Source organism: Apium graveolens, chromosome 4 (assembly GCF_009905375.1).
Source record: "Apium graveolens cultivar Ventura chromosome 4, ASM990537v1, whole genome shotgun sequence".
NCBI lineage: Eukaryota > Viridiplantae > Streptophyta > Magnoliopsida > Apiales > Apiaceae > Apium > Apium graveolens.
In genome coordinates, this window is record NC_133650.1 from 99195224 (window position 1) to 99211008 (window position 15785).

General features: G+C 37.3%; 1 protein-coding gene across 1 annotated transcript; it reads left to right on the forward strand.

Moving 5' to 3' along the window:
* The first annotated feature begins 9493 nt into the window (after window positions 1-9493).
* LOC141718553 (uncharacterized) lies at window positions 9494-15785 on the forward strand. The gene is made up of 7 exons (XM_074520934.1): window positions 9494-9651; window positions 9732-9853; window positions 9942-9994; window positions 10145-10208; window positions 10360-10402; window positions 10515-10562; window positions 15429-15785. The coding sequence occupies exons 1-7, from the start codon at window positions 9568-9570 to the stop codon at window positions 15588-15590; spliced, it is 576 nt and encodes a 191-aa protein (XP_074377035.1). The 5' UTR covers window positions 9494-9567; the 3' UTR covers window positions 15591-15785.

Genomic DNA, 15785 nt, shown 5'->3' on the forward strand with positions numbered 1-15785 from the left:
TTTTCATATCCGTATGGTTGGATTATAATTTAAAACAAATACAAAATAAATTGAAACTCTCAAACTATAATTATTAATTGAACGATAAATATCTAACTACCATAATAATCTTTTTTTGCAAGAACTAAAATATAAATTTCGTGTAAATTTTATTCTATATTTTTTTCCAGAAATTTTCCTCCATTTTTAAAAATAATTCTGCCGAAATTGGTTGAATTTTGTACAAAATTCGTTGGCGGGAAAATTCCCTCCATTTTTTGGCAAGGCTAAATTCGACCGAATGCGGTTGAATTTATGAGCATGGCTAAACTCAACCGTATACGGTTGCATATAAACACAGTTGTATTTATCCGGTTGTAATTAGTAAGGCTAAATTCGACCGAATGCGGTTGAATTTAGTAGCACGCCTAAACTCAACCGTATATAAACATGGTTGTATTTATTCGGTTGTAATTAGTACTAAATTCGACCGCATAAATACGACCGTATTTAAAAACGACCGCATGCGGTTGTATTTAGCCGCGCCCTTAATTTCAACCGAAAACGGTTGAATTTGATGTCGGTTGTATTTGTGCGGTTGTATTTAGTCTTGTTTTCTTGTAGTGGAAATTTTACACTCCAAAAATTAATGATCTTCACGTGCTACATGTGATGGGATTTTGTTGTGACGATGTATATGAATTATATCTGGTGTCCAGGTACATGTGCAACGGATCACTAGATCAAAAACCTAAAGTTTCTACTTAAGATTATGTTGGATGAGAACCGGATGCCTAAAGTATCTGGATATGGGCTGCAGAATTTCAAAACCTCAAGTCAGGAGTTAGTTCCATCATACGATTTTTGGGAAACATGGACGTATATGTCTCCAGAGCAAAAGGCGCAGGGGGAATTGGCAACAGAATCAGATGTTTACTTCATGGGTGTAGACTGTAGTGCTGTGGAATGTACTCTTTCACTTGAGAAAGATTATAATGACGTTGATTCGTCTTAATAAAGCTCAAGTCAGTTTGTCCTCTTTGGTCAAAAGGAAAATTAGATAAGGAACTAAAGGGAGTCTTGATTCATTCATTGGCCTATATGTCACGGCAGATTTAGCGTCAGAATGTTTCATCGAAATGTTAGATACTGCATTTTATTGTTTAATGGAAGATAATGCATGCCGTCGACGGAGGAGGTTGTTAATGTTAGAAAATTAGGATTTTAGAGCTTAATTTAATTATGTTCTTGATGTTAATCCTAAAATCTAATGATTGGAAATTGTTCAATGATATTTGAACTTAAATTTTCATGTATGGTTTTAAGAATTTTCTTAATGAAATCCATATGAAATGAGAGATGAAAGTAGCTTGGAAAAGCTTGGAAAATTTGAGAATGTTTGTCCCACATTGAAATAAATAAAGGGGGTTGTGTGCTTTATATGGTATTACCCACATGAGTAGTATACAACTACTAAGGTGTGTGATGGTCCATTGTGTTGTTGTGTGCTTCACGCGCACACACACACACACGCGCGCCCCGCCCCGCACCGGACCGGACCGAAGGGCGATTTGGGCGAATGTCTCGGCGTCTCGCGTACGCGAGGCGACCTGGGCGAGGAGTTTATTTATTTGAGAATTATTTTAATTCAAATTTATTTATCGGTGACTGGATTGTTGGACTGGGTACTGAAATAGGCTAAGTCCTGCAAATAATCTGATCTGTAACAAGTTCTGATATAAGAATCAGAACTTAAGAACTGATGAATAAAATCAGAACTTAATAAGTTCTGATATCAGAATCAGAACTTAAGTACTGATGAGTCGAATCAGAACTTAAGTACTGATGAGTCGAATCAGAATTTAACTTAAGTTCTGATAATAATGTGGGTGTTAATGTGAAAAGCTGTTACAAATAATTTAAATTCAAAAGCTGTTCAGTTTTGATTTTTTTTTCATTTATGAATTCAAAATCTGATCAGTTTTGATATTTTCATTAATGGAGCAGTTTAATTCAGACATTAAGTGTGTGGACAGTTTCATTTTTCCTCTCCTATAAATAGAGGCTAAACTGAATGAATACTATACACACTACATTCTTATCTCTTCTCTTCAACCTCTCTGCATTTCTCTCCCATAAGTCCTGAAGTGCTGATATTTTCTGGTGACTGAGGTGCTGGTCGAAGTGGAGGTTTTGTTGCTGCTGTTAACAAAAACTCCGAGCTGTTTTATCCTGGTGGAGATATTGCGCACATCCCAAACGCAGCAGGTAGGGGGGCAATAATCTCTTCAAGAGCAGCCAGGACTTCGAGCAAGGCCTGGTGACTCAGCTGTGATTATTTTCTTGGCATTTTGTATCTGTAAACCTTTATTTCAGTCACTGTTGAAAGCTATGGTTTCGGGTACATCTCTCTTTCTCTCTTCGTTATTTCAGTTACTGATTTTGTTTACCTGCATGTTTTGTTTTGTTAACTGTGGTCTTAGCCTAAACTTGTTAAATTCTTTATACACTTGCCTCTATGTTGCTATACTTGTTAGTGAGTTTCTCAACATTCTTGAAGAGATTATTGGTTATATAGAATTTAGCATAATGGTTAACGAAAGTGAGGTTATCGTTGGTGGTGGTAGCAGTTCGGGTGTAACTGCTGGGGCCATTGATTGGACCACCTATAGTTTCCCACAAGCTGTTGAACTAACCGGTTTACCGGAGAAATTCAACGGTGGCATTGGCTTTTCTCGCTGGCAGAAAAGGATGAAGTTGTGGTTGACTATAAAGGGTCTGTGGCCGGTTGTGGAATATGAGAAACCAGTAGTGGATCAAGAGAAGGCTGACACAGTTAAGGCTTTTGCGAAGTGGGCTGAGAAGGATGGAGTGGCTAGGGCGGCCATTCTGGCGGCACTAACAAACACTTTGTTTGATGTCTATTCTTCTGATGCCTACTCTGCAAAACTCTTATGGGAGAAGCTGGACCAGACACATAATACTGACTCACAAGGTCTAGAAAAGTATTCTGTGGCAAGGTTCCTCGAGTTCAAGCTGGTGGACAATAAGTCCATGACTGAGCAGGTGCATGAGTTCGAGATGATAGTGCATGCTTTGAAGGAGTCTGGAATGAATCTCCCGGAGAAGTTCAAGGTGATGAGTGTGATTGAAAAGCTCCCGAAGTCTTGGGAAGAGTTCTCTCTCTCCCTGAAAAGACAGAAAGGAGAGATCACCTGGACCAACCTTATGCTGGACATCTCGGTGCAAGAACAACACAAGTCCAAACAGGGACATGTGATGCCAACTGAACACGGTACCTCGAAGGTAAACATAGCAACTGTAGGACAAAAGAGGAAGGCTTTTGCTAAGAAAGCTAATAGTAATAAACCTAAGAGTGACAAGGACAAGGCCAAGAAACCCAAGGCAAACAAACCATGCTGGTCTTGTGGGCAGGTTGGGCACTGGAGTAAGGACTGCCCTACGAAGAAAGCGAAGAAAACCGAGGTAGCACAAGCAAATGTTGTGCTTGGAACCGCAAGTGGGCCTGTAGTGAACATGGTTGTTATTGAGGCTACGGCTTCTGAAACCAACGTTGACCGGTATGTATCCTACAACCCTGTGATATTTTCTACCTATCTGTCAAATGAATGGTTGATAGATACTGGAGCTAATGTACATATTTGTGCTGATATTAGTTTATTTGTATCTTATCAACAGAGTCATAGCTTGACTGTGAAGATGGGGAATGCTAGTGTTGCTCAAGTACATGGAGTTGGAAACGTGGATCTGAAGTTCCCTTCAGGACGTATTCTATCTCTGACGAGAGTGCATCATGTTCCCAACATGTGTAGAAATATAATAAGTGGAAGCTGTTTAGTTTCTAGTGGTTTTGAAATTTCGTTTAAGTGTAATAAAGTAGTTCTTATTCACACTGGTACATTCTTTGGCAAGGGTTACTTGTCAAATGGTTTATTTGTTATTAATGTGGATCCCGTTTTGGGAAGTTTGAATAATAATGTTATTCCTACTGTTAATTGTATTGAATCCTCAAATATATGGCATGCTAGACTAGGTCATTTAAACTTTGGTGCTCTTAAGAACATGATGAACTTAGAGTTGATTCCAAAATATACCATAGAAAAGAATTCTAAATGTCAAGTATGTGTGTCTGCTAAACAGATAAGGAAACCTTTTCATAACGTTGTTAGGGATTCAGACTTGTTAGATTTAGTACACACTGATATTTGTGAATTTGGTGGTGTGTTGACCAAGGACCAGTTTAGATACTTCATTACTTTTATAGATGATAGTAGTAGATATTGTTATGTTTATTTACTTAGACATAAGGATGAAGCACTTAGTAAATTCATTATATATAAAACTGAAGTAGAAAAACAAACTAGTAAGTTACTTAAAAGGTTGAGATCTGATAGAGGTGGTGAGTATACGAGTAATGCTTTTAATGAATTTTGTGCAAACAATGGTATAGTTCATGAAGTTACTCCACCATACACACCTGAGTCTAATGGGGTTGCTGAGCGAAAGAACAGAACATTTAAAGATATGATTAATAGTATGCTTATTAACTCTGGGTTGCCTAAATACATGTGGGGAGAGGCTCTAAATACGGCTTGCCATATTTTGAATAGAGTCCCTCTGAAACACATGGATAAAACACCCTTGGAGTTATGGAAAGGCAGGATGACTAGTCTTAAGTATCTTCGTGTGTGGGGGTGCCTTGCTAAGGTGCTTGTTCCTGAACACAAGAGAAAGAAACTAGGTCCAAAGACTGTTGACTGTATCTTTCTGGGCTATCTTGAAACCACTACAGCTATGAGATTTTTAGTGTTAAAATCTGACATAGATGGTATAGTGGCAAACACGATAGTTGAATTTCGAGATGCGACATTCTTTGAGGATGTCTACCCTATGAAGACTGGAATACCTGAAACGACTTCTGAGGAAGATCCTACTCACACATCAAGTTCTATTCCTGATCATGTGGAAAAGATGACAAATGTGGGGGCGGAACCTAGTAGTAGCTCTATTCCTAAGGAATTAGAGGAACCAAGGAGAAGTAAGCGTGCAAAAATAGTCAAGGATTTTGGAGGTGATTTCATCACTTACAATATCGAGGACGAACCTTTAACTTTCCGGCAAGCTATGGATTCTTCTGAGTCAAGGCACTGGAAGGGCGCTGTCAAGAGTGAAATTGACTCTATTGTTTCCAATGGAACATGGGAGTTGGTTGATCTCCCTCCTGGGTGTTCTACTATTGGGTGCAAATGGGTCTTTAAAAGGAAGTTGAATCCTGACGGCTCAATAGATAAGTACAAAGCTAGACTGGTAGCTAAGGGTTTTAAGCAAAAGGAAGGAATTGATTATTGTGATACATACTCTCCGGTTGCAAGAATGGTAACAATCCGAATGCTTATAGCATTGGCTTCAGTCCATGGTCTTATCATTCATCAGATGGATGTAAAGACAGCTTTTCTTCATGGTGAACTTGAGGAAGAGATTTATATGGATCAGCCTGATGGATTTGTTGCATCAGGCAATGAAAGGAAAGTATGTAAGTTGATCAAGTCCATCTATGGCTTGAAACAAGCTCCCAGAGATTGGCATAAAAAGTTTGATGAAACTATATTGCCTTTCAGTTATAAGATTAATGAAAGTGATAAGTGTGTCTACACTAAAGTTAAAGGTAATGAGTGTGTTATCTTGTGCCTATATGTGGATGATATTTTATTGTTTGGAACCAATATTGAGATTATTAACGAGACTAAAGAATTCTTGAAAAGGCATTTTGAAATGAAGGATATGGGTGAGGCAAGTGTGATTCTTGGAATCAAATTGATTCAGTCCACTGAAGGAATAACCTTGACTCAATCTCATTATATAGAGAAATCTATACTTGAGAAATATGGTTATTCACAGTGTAGAATCGCTAGTACACCTTATGATTCGAAAGTTGCCCTTGTCAAGAATACTTCAGGAGTGCCTGTGTCTCAGTTAAGGTATTCTCAGATTATTGGGAGCTTGCAGTATCTTGCTAACTGTACTAGACCAGATATTTCATATTCTGTGTCTAAATTGGCGAGATATACAAGCTGTCCAAACAGAACTCATTGGGATGCTCTTGATAGAGTACTTAGATATCTAAAAGGCACAATGTATCTTAGTTTACACTACAGGAGATTTCCTGGTGTGCTTGAAGGGTACAGTGATGCAAGTTGGATAGCTAAGAAGTCTGGTTCCAATGGAGTGACTGGATACGTGTTCACCTTGGCTGGTGGAGCAATATCCTGGAAGTCAAGTAGACAGACTATTGTTACTCGGTCTACTTTTGAGGCTGAGTTGTGTGCACTTGATGCCACAGGGACGGAGGCTGAATGGTTACATGGACTTATGTCTGCAATACCTGTAGTAAGCAGACCGCTTCCTGCTATTGCTATTCACTGTGATAGTCGAACAACTATCGACAAGATTAGCAGTAAAAAGCATAATGCTAAAACTAAGAGACACATCCAAGTTAGACTCAAGTCTATAAGGGGTTTAGTGACTGATAGGATCATAGCTATAGAGTTCATAGGAACTCAGAATAATATAGCTGATCCTCTTACTAAAGGACTGGAACCTGCAGTGGTCCTTAAGTCAAGGTTGGGGATGGGATTGTCAACCCATCATAATTCATCAACAGTGGGAACCCAATACACATGAGAGGAGATCTCTCGAAGTGTATTCAATGGGTAATAACAAGCTGTAAGGATGAGTTGGTAGTACCTTTGCTACATAGATGATACTATAGTATCTGAGTCTATCCCCTGTAAACCTAGAAGGTACTGACACTGCCAGAAAAGCAAGAGTGTTGAAACTCTGAATGGGATCAAGTCATTTGACGAGATAGAGGCAGTATATCTCTGGAGATGCCCAGCTAAGCGAATGTAATTGTGTGGTCGCAATTAGAGGATAGGGTTAATCCTTGAAGCATTCGACGAACAGGATCGAGACATGACCATTAATGTCTCAAAGCCGTAGATTGGCACCATAACCTTTGACTTGTCGTCGTCTATGGAATATGGTTATACTAAACGGATTAAGATTCAAGGTGAAACATTCCATCTGAGTCCGTTAGCCATTGAAGTAGAGGAATTAGGAGGGTTCAAACCCGGAAGGGTACCGACTCTGAAAAATAAGTCATGATGGGAAATTGATCACATTTCTGTATGGATTTGTGGGGGATTGTTAGAAAATTAGGATTTTAGAGCTTAATTTAATTATGTTCTTGATGTTAATCCTAAAAATTAATGATTGGAAATTGTTCAATGATATTTGAACTTAAATTTTCATGTATGGTTTTAAGAATTTTCTTAATGAAATCCATATGAAATGAGAGATGAAAGTAGCTTGGAAAAGCTTGGAAAATTTGAGAATGTTTGTCCCACATTGAAATAAATAAAGGGGGTTGTGTGCTTTATATGGTATTACCCACATGAGTAGTATACAACTACTAAGGTGTGTGATGGTCCATTGTGTTGTTGTGTGCTTCACGCGCACACACACACACACACGCGCGCCCCGCCCCGCACCGGACCGGACCGGACCGGACCGGGTCGAAGGGCGATTTGGGCGAATGTCTCGGCGTCTCGCGTACGCGAGGCGACCTGGGCGAGGAGTTTATTTATTTGAGAATTATTTTAATTCAAATTTATTTATCGGTGACTGGATTATTGGACTGGGTACTGAAATAGGCTAAGTCCTGCAAATAATCTGATCTGTAACAAGTTCTGATATAAGAATCAGAACTTAAGAACTGATGAATAAAATCAGAACTTAATAAGTTCTGATATCAGAATCAGAACTTAAGTACTGATGAGTCGAATCAGAATTTAACTTAAGTTCTGATAATAATGTGGGTGTTAATGTGAAAAGCTGTTACAAATAATTTAAATTCAAAAGCTGTTCAGTTTTGATTTTTTTTTCATTTATGAATTCAAAATCTGATCAGTTTTGATATTTTCATTAATGGAGCAGTTTAATTCAGACATTAAGTGTGTGGACAGTTTCATTTTTCCTCTCCTATAAATAGAGGCTAAACTGAATGAATACTATACACACTACATTCTTATCTCTTCTCTTCAACCTCTCTGCATTTCTCTCCCATAAGTCCTGAAGTGCTGATATTTTCTGGTGACTGAGGTGCTGGTCGAAGTGGAGGTTTTGTTGCTGCTGTTAACATAAACTCCGAGCTGTTTTATCCTGGTGGAGATATTGCGCACATCCCAAACGCAGCAGGTAGGGGGGCAATAATCTCTTCAAGAGCAGCCAGGACTTCGAGCAAGGCCTGGTGACTCAGCTGTGATTATTTTCTTGGCATTTTGTATCTGTAAACCTTTATTTCAGTCACTGTTGAAAGCTATGGTTTCGGGTACATCTCTCTTTCTCTCTTCGTTATTTCAGTTACTGATTTTGTTTACCTGCATGTTTTGTTTTGTTAACCGTGGTCTTGGCCTAAACTTGTTAAATTCTTTATACACTTGCCTCTATGTTGCTATACTTGTTAGTGAGTTTCTCAACAGTTAACAGGCTAGAGTCTGCAGTCGAGTTGCAGACAAAACATACCCGGGAGGTTTTTGGATAATGAGGTTACCAAGCTGGAGTCTGCACTTGAAATTAAGTTACAAACAAATTACAGTTGGAGTTTGGATAGTTATGATCATTCTGGGAAGAGTGAATGGAGCCCAGATTATTATGACAGTATGAAAATTGGTAGATAAGTATATTGAATAATCAGCAATATCTATATGTACTTGTACTTTCTGCTGATTTATGTGCATCAGTGCATGTACTTAATGCCAGGATATAAGAACTCATGTTGGCATTAGTTTGCAAATCCTAAACAGGTTCTCAGCCAAGTATAAAGCTAGAATTCTGTGAAATGATTTGAGCTAAAAATGCTAGAGGTTTACTGGTGTATTGGTCAGTGGTCAACTGTTATCATTTCATTTTCACAAAGAATCTGGGGTATGCCAAAATTTCATTTTTGTTTACTAGAAATGAAAATCAAGTTTAATTCAAGAGGTTTTGTAATTTGTATCCTTGAATTTTTCCTGTCTTCTCATTTTTATTTTCGTTTCTGTTTTTCTTAATTAAAATGTACTGCTGAAAACATTTTTTTTCGAAATTTCGCCGCCTCCAATAATATGTACTTTAACTTGAAAATTATTACAATAATCATGATTATAAATGTAGGTTGAGTTTTCAAAAATCATCCATAGAAGAGTTAAAAAAATTTGATCGATTTAATAAAATGACGATAAATTATTCAAATTTTTTAAAAATAATTCAATAAATGACAAACAGGTATATCCATGTAACACTAATATTGCGTTCATTTTTCATTTTAATTTGAGAGTCACTACAATCACCTTGTAGGGTGACATTAATAAAATTTGGATCATATGTTACCAATATTTTGTAAATAATTTATTTAATAAAAAATAGAAACATAAAATAGTTAAAATAAATAATTAGGCGGAGAGAGAGAGAGAGAGGTTTTGTTAGGTTTATGTTCCGCCGCGAACAAGGAAGGAAGGCAAGAAAAGGATGAGCACCGCCAAGCGAGGACCTCCTAAACACCAAAACAAATTCGCGTGGAAACCCAAAGCCGGCGTCAAGATCAACGAAACCGTAAACTACTTCTCCCCCAAACAATATACCTTACATCTATACACCTTATACATTCATTCTTTTTCTTTCTTTTTTTACAGGAAGTTGGTGGCAAGTTCAGACCTTACTCTGAGATAACCGGCGTTTGCCCACGTTGTAAAGATCAAATTGAATGGAAGCGTAAATACGGCAAATACAAACCCCTCTCTGAACCCGCTAAATGGTACTACCAATTTTATACTTATATGTATTTCTTTTTCTTATCTACACAAAGACTGTAAATTTCTCTCTTTTTATTTTATTATTTCTAGTCAGAAATGTTCCAAACGTGCTGTTCGTCAGGCTTATCATAATTTATGTACTGGTATGCTCCTCTCTCTCTCTCTCTCTCTCTCTCTCTCTCTCTCTCTCTCTCTCTCTCTCTCTCTTTTTACTTCAATTTGATTATTGTGCTTCTGTTTTTTTTAGTATTGAGTTAAGGGGTAATTGAATTTCTTGATGATTGTGTTTGTAGCTTGTGCCAAGGACCATAATGTGTGCGCCAAATGTTCTCGTCAAGTTAATAGAATTGTCGGAAGGTTATTATTTCCTTAAAACTATTATCTTTGTGATTCTATTGTTTTTTGAGTGTTTAACTTGAACTTTAAAGGCAATTGCTTTGTTTCGGGTTTAATTTTCCAAAGTTTGCACCTTTCTTATACTTGTTTTTTGGGGGTTACTTTTGTTCAGAGACATTACAGAAGTGGAAGCTGAACAGAAGATGCTTGAGGAGGTTGGTTATCAATGTTATCCTTATTTTACTTGGGTTAACAATTGTAATGTGACCTTTGTAATGGATATGGGTACTGATTAATTGATTTTTTTAACTTTATTTTTTGTTGTAGGCTATTAATAATGCCAGAGAAAGGGAAAAGAGGACCCTGCTTCGCGCTGTAAGGCTTCAATACTTAATCTTTTTTTTCTGTATCAAGATGCCATTTAAATATGGTTCCTGAGATGAGACTATAAGTGGGTTTATTTGTGTGTTTAGAATGGTTATTTTTTTTAAAAAATTTTATTTTGCTAGTCTGGTCATTTAGAGAAACCTACTTCACATACAAGCTTACTCATTTATCACTACCCATCAAATAGTTACTAGGAGTTATTTTTATCTGTTTGGTAAATACTTTCAATCCCAGTAAAAGGTATTTTTAAATAAAGATACAAATGAAGAAGATTAAAGCTTCTGTGTATATACAAGTGTTCCTCATCATGGAATACCGTTCTTGATCAATCAGAATTGATAATCCGTGATTAAATCAAGTCTCTTTGAGACATGAACATGATATGCCAGATTGGTACTAGGGTTAAACTAGTCAAATATTTTCATGACCATGGTTACAAATACTAGGATAGTTTTACCATAGCACGGTTCACAATACAAGCGGTAAAGGGCTTGCGTCTTTAGCGAATATCGCATAAGCTCTTTTACTTCTTTTTAATACTATCATCAAAGTTTTCTGCTGACAGCTAGGCTCAAGAAATGCCTCCTGCCGTGTTTCGCTGTGCCCTTTGCTCTGGCTTCCTTGCGCTTAGCTCTGTCAGAAGCATAAGGTGTAGTGTGTGTGTGGCTGGCTGGGGTAGGGGTAATAAGAAGCTCTCCTATTTTCTATATGAAACCACAAGATATTGTCATTTGTCTTTTGGGGCATCATGAGTTTTAAAAGCCTCCTCAATACCCTAAGACTGAAAGATGCGTTTTATTGATTCGTAGGTATTTTAGATTTAGAAACTGCAAGTATTAAATTGTCCTATGGTCCGGATGGTAGGTCAACATGAACATGTACTGAGTGAGGGTGTGGAATGAACTGATAACGTCGATTGGTACATATATTTTTGCTATTGTCGAATTCGTCCTCAAGATGTAATCACCATTAGATGGTCAACAAACTCCCTGTCAGGATTAGTACTGTATTAGTACTACTGTGTAGTATGGTTGTGTTATACTGTGCTGTGTTAGTAATAGTATAGGGAAGGGTAGTTCTGTCTTTTCACTAGTCACTAGAATTAGCTAGGTATCAGTGCAGGTCTATAAATACTTGTAATTGCTTGTTGTGCTGATTATGTTGAATATGTGGAAAAGACATTTGCCGCCAACCTCTTTCTCTCTCTATAACTACTTTGTCTCTCTAGGGTTTCTTACTCTAAAACTCTATCTTCTCTTGCAAGTTTCTCTCTGATTGTCTATCTCTGATCTATATTTCTGCTCTTATCTCTCTGTTTCTTTCTGAATCTCTCTATATTCTCTAATATATCTCTATATCCTAGTTGTTATCCTTACAATTCTGCACTTATAAATCAGAAAACAACAAAAACAATCAAATATTCAGAAAACTCAAAGTCAGAAACCCTAGTTCCTGACAAATTGGTATCAGAGCATCATATTTGATCTTATACTGCTTTTGCTGTGTTCAACACTCTATTCCGAGCAGATCGAGCTAGGTGATGCAGTAATCTCAGCTGCAAGTTCAGAAATTTCTCAGAAACTGATCAGGTGTCCTGTTTATAGCTTTATTCCTTGGATCTGTTGAATTCCTGTTGTTACTAGCTAGAACTTAAGATGTTTAAGATGTGTGAACTCATTTTCATTCAAGTAGTTGTTATTAGCTGCTGTTATTGAAGAAAATCACATAATAGTAGTATTAGTGCACTGAAGTGAGGTGTGATTGTCTGCTGGTTATACTTGCTGTGTTTGTGTGTGATCTGTGGCTGAAGTGTGAGTTTTAGTGATTACTGGAGTTTGTAGTTGTTGGAGAAAGGATCTGTGTTTTGAAGTAACTACAGTTCTGTGAAGTTGTGGTGATTGCCTGCTAGGTGTTTGAGTAATGGTTTGAGTGAATTGAGTTGGAGGAACTGATGTGCTGTGTTTTGGAGTTGATAAGGATTATTGCTGATTGTTGGACGTGATAACTGGTGAAGAGGTTGTGCAGTAGTATTGTGTTGTGAATTGAAGGATTGAGAATTTGAAAACTGGAAGAAGTGTGTTCTGTGTAAAAACTAGTACTGATCTCAAAGTGTTTGATTAATTGCCTTAGTAAAGTAACTCTGAATTGATTTAGTGTCTGGAAGTAAATGTGTGTCACTGAGATTGAAGTAAGTTGTAGTGTTGCTGTGCATTAGAAATTGTGCACTCCAGGTGTTTGTAATATTGTGTGTGGGAAGTTTGGTTGATATATGTGGTGTTAATCTGTGCAAGTAGTTATGGTGATGGATTCAACATTAGAGAAAGGAGATAAAGCCTTTGATGAGGCTGTCTTCCAGTTACAACAACAGATAGCATCTCACAAGGAAAGGACCAATAAGAAATTGCAGAAAGTAGAAGCTACAGTAGGTATAGCCAGGAAGTTGCTGGTAGAAATTCTGCAAATGAAGGTTCAGGAGCTTGAGGAAGGAATTGTAAATCCTTTTGTTTGGCAGAATGGAAGGAAAGACAATGCTAGGAAGTCTAATGACAATCAAGTTATAGAAAAAATGCAGCAACTCCAGTTGAGTTTTCTCACATACGAAGAAGCTGGAGACAGTGAATCTTTACATGACTGTGAGCAACTGTTGGAAGTTGAAACTATGTATGATTGTGAACCTGTTTACGATGAAGAACCTATATATGATGAAGAATCAGGATGTAGCCAGGAGTTCTGGCCTGAGCAAGAATTCATTTTAACAGCTCTAAGAGGAGATGACTCAGATTCATCTAAACTTTTACAATCTGAAATCTGCACAAGTAAAATATCAGAGGAGCTGATAGAAATCTCAAACATACATGAGTTGCAACAGGAAAAGGGTAATAACAAGGCACCATATTGGAGTATGCATAGTAAGGTGGAAGAGATAAAAAATAATGGAATATGCTCTTACTGTCATGCACTAGATGGTTTCCAGCATGTTTGCAAGCAAATATGCCAATCAACAAGGACAAAAGAGGAGTTTGCAATATCATTGGTCAACATACCAGATAGGGGAACTGAAGATGGTAGCCAGGCCAAGTTTATCGAGTACATAGATAGTCCAACAACAGTAGATTCTGCTGGATTGGAACAGAATTCTAGCCATCTTAATAAGAAGAATATGCTTATTTTTTATCCCGGTGGTCTAGGACAGCACAAGCTGTCCAAAGATATTGATAGCAAGTTCAGAGAAATCATCATAAGTGAGGTAATATTGGAAGCAGATATAGTAAAAATCTCTGTTGATGCACATGAAATTGGAGATGAATTGAATTATTCTACTAGTCTTACTGAGGGCAGCCAGGGGGATAGTAACATGAAGTCAAGGTCCACTGGACTTATATCAGGGCAAGGTGATAGGCCCAACATTGTTGGCAGTAACAAGGTTAAAGAGACACTAGATGCCAATGAAGTAACAGTATCTTCAATAATAAATACCAACACAGAAGAAATTGCTGAGAATTTTCTGACCAAAAGGACTATCAAAGATTTTCCAACAACCGAGTATTCCTATAGTTTGAATAAGAAGTCTTACAATATTGATAATGAGCATCTTCAGTTGGGAAGGAAGGTGTTTATTACTCAGTGGATTCAACTAGCAAACAATGCCAAGATTTTCAAGGAGTTGGTAATGTGGTGGAAAGACATATTAGTGAAATTGACCCATGGAATGTTAATTTTGGAAAAGATGGGCTGAATGCACTACCATACAGGTACACTGTTCTGAGACAAGATAGACAAGGTAGCTTTGCAAAGGCATCGAAGTTGGAAGATCATGAAGCCTCTAGGGAAAGGGTTTTATTAACCATTTTTGATCCAGGGGGATGTTCAACTTGTTTCTGTCATGTTCAACTAGTTGTTTCTGTTGGAATTTTAAAAGTTCATCACAAGTTGCAATACGTACTACTTGAATTATTATCCAAGATGCAAGTAATGACAGTTGAACAGGTGGAGGGAAATGAAGAAGTGCAAGATCCACCACGAGGACATGGTGATTTTTAAGGGGGAAGGATTGTGAGGATTAGTACTGTATTAGTACTTACTGTGTAGTATGGTTGTGTTTTACTGTGCTGTGTTAGTAATAGTATAGGGAAGGGTAGTTCTGTCTTTTCACTAGTCACTAGAATTAGCTAGGTATCAGTGCAGGTCTATAAATACTTCTAATTGCTTGTTGTGCTGATTATGTTGAATATGTGGAAAAGGCATTTGCCACCAACCTCTTTCTCTCTCTATAACTACTTTCTCTCTCTAGGGTTTCTTACTCTAAAACTCCATCTTCTCTTGCAAGTTTCTCTCTGATTGTCCATCTCTGATCTATATTTCTGCTCTTATCTCTGAATCTCTATATATTCTCTAATATATCTCTATATCCTAGTTGTTATCCTTACAATTCTGCACTCATAAATCAGAAAACAACAAAAACAATCTAATATTCAGAAAACTCAAGTCAGAAACCCTAGTTCCTGACACTCCCGCTGATGCTACTGGCATTCAACTAAATTAGCTCAGACATCTTCATTTTTTCTGAATCCAGTTGTGTAGGTTCATGCTTTGAATTGCATTTCTTAAAATAAAATTATATTTCTTACTTACGAAGTTAAGTTGGTTTCAATATGCAATAGCTTATCGACTTCTCTTGATCATCAATATTTGAGATCTATCCCTTTAACTTTTGGCCTGCCTTGATTGTTATTCTACTTTTAAATCAAATTTCCTATCAAATCGCTTAGTTCACTTCGTATGTTGCCATTTCTAGTGAGCATTTGCTTTTTACTGGTATTTATTCTAATGTTCATCCTCCTTGTAATTTAACAGATGAACAAAGCGAAATTGGAGTCATCTGCAGCAAAAGCCCCAACTACTGATGCTTCCAAGGTAGGGGACTTATTTACAGCTGCATCCCTAGATGAATATGCAGAAATTAGCAGAGATGACGAAGATGATAGCTGTAATGATGAAGCCCAGATTCTCGACTGACGAGGCTCCAGGAGAGCTAAGCTGTAGTGTATTCTTGTTTTTTCAGTAAAATATTTTCCCTTTATTTGGCTTATATTTAAAGTTGATTTGTTTCATTATATAATCTTATGTTTTTCGTTTTTAACATTATGATTACTGACCCTGTAGTTGCACAATGTTGGTATTCTTCATCTTTAAATGGTCATATTCCTCCAA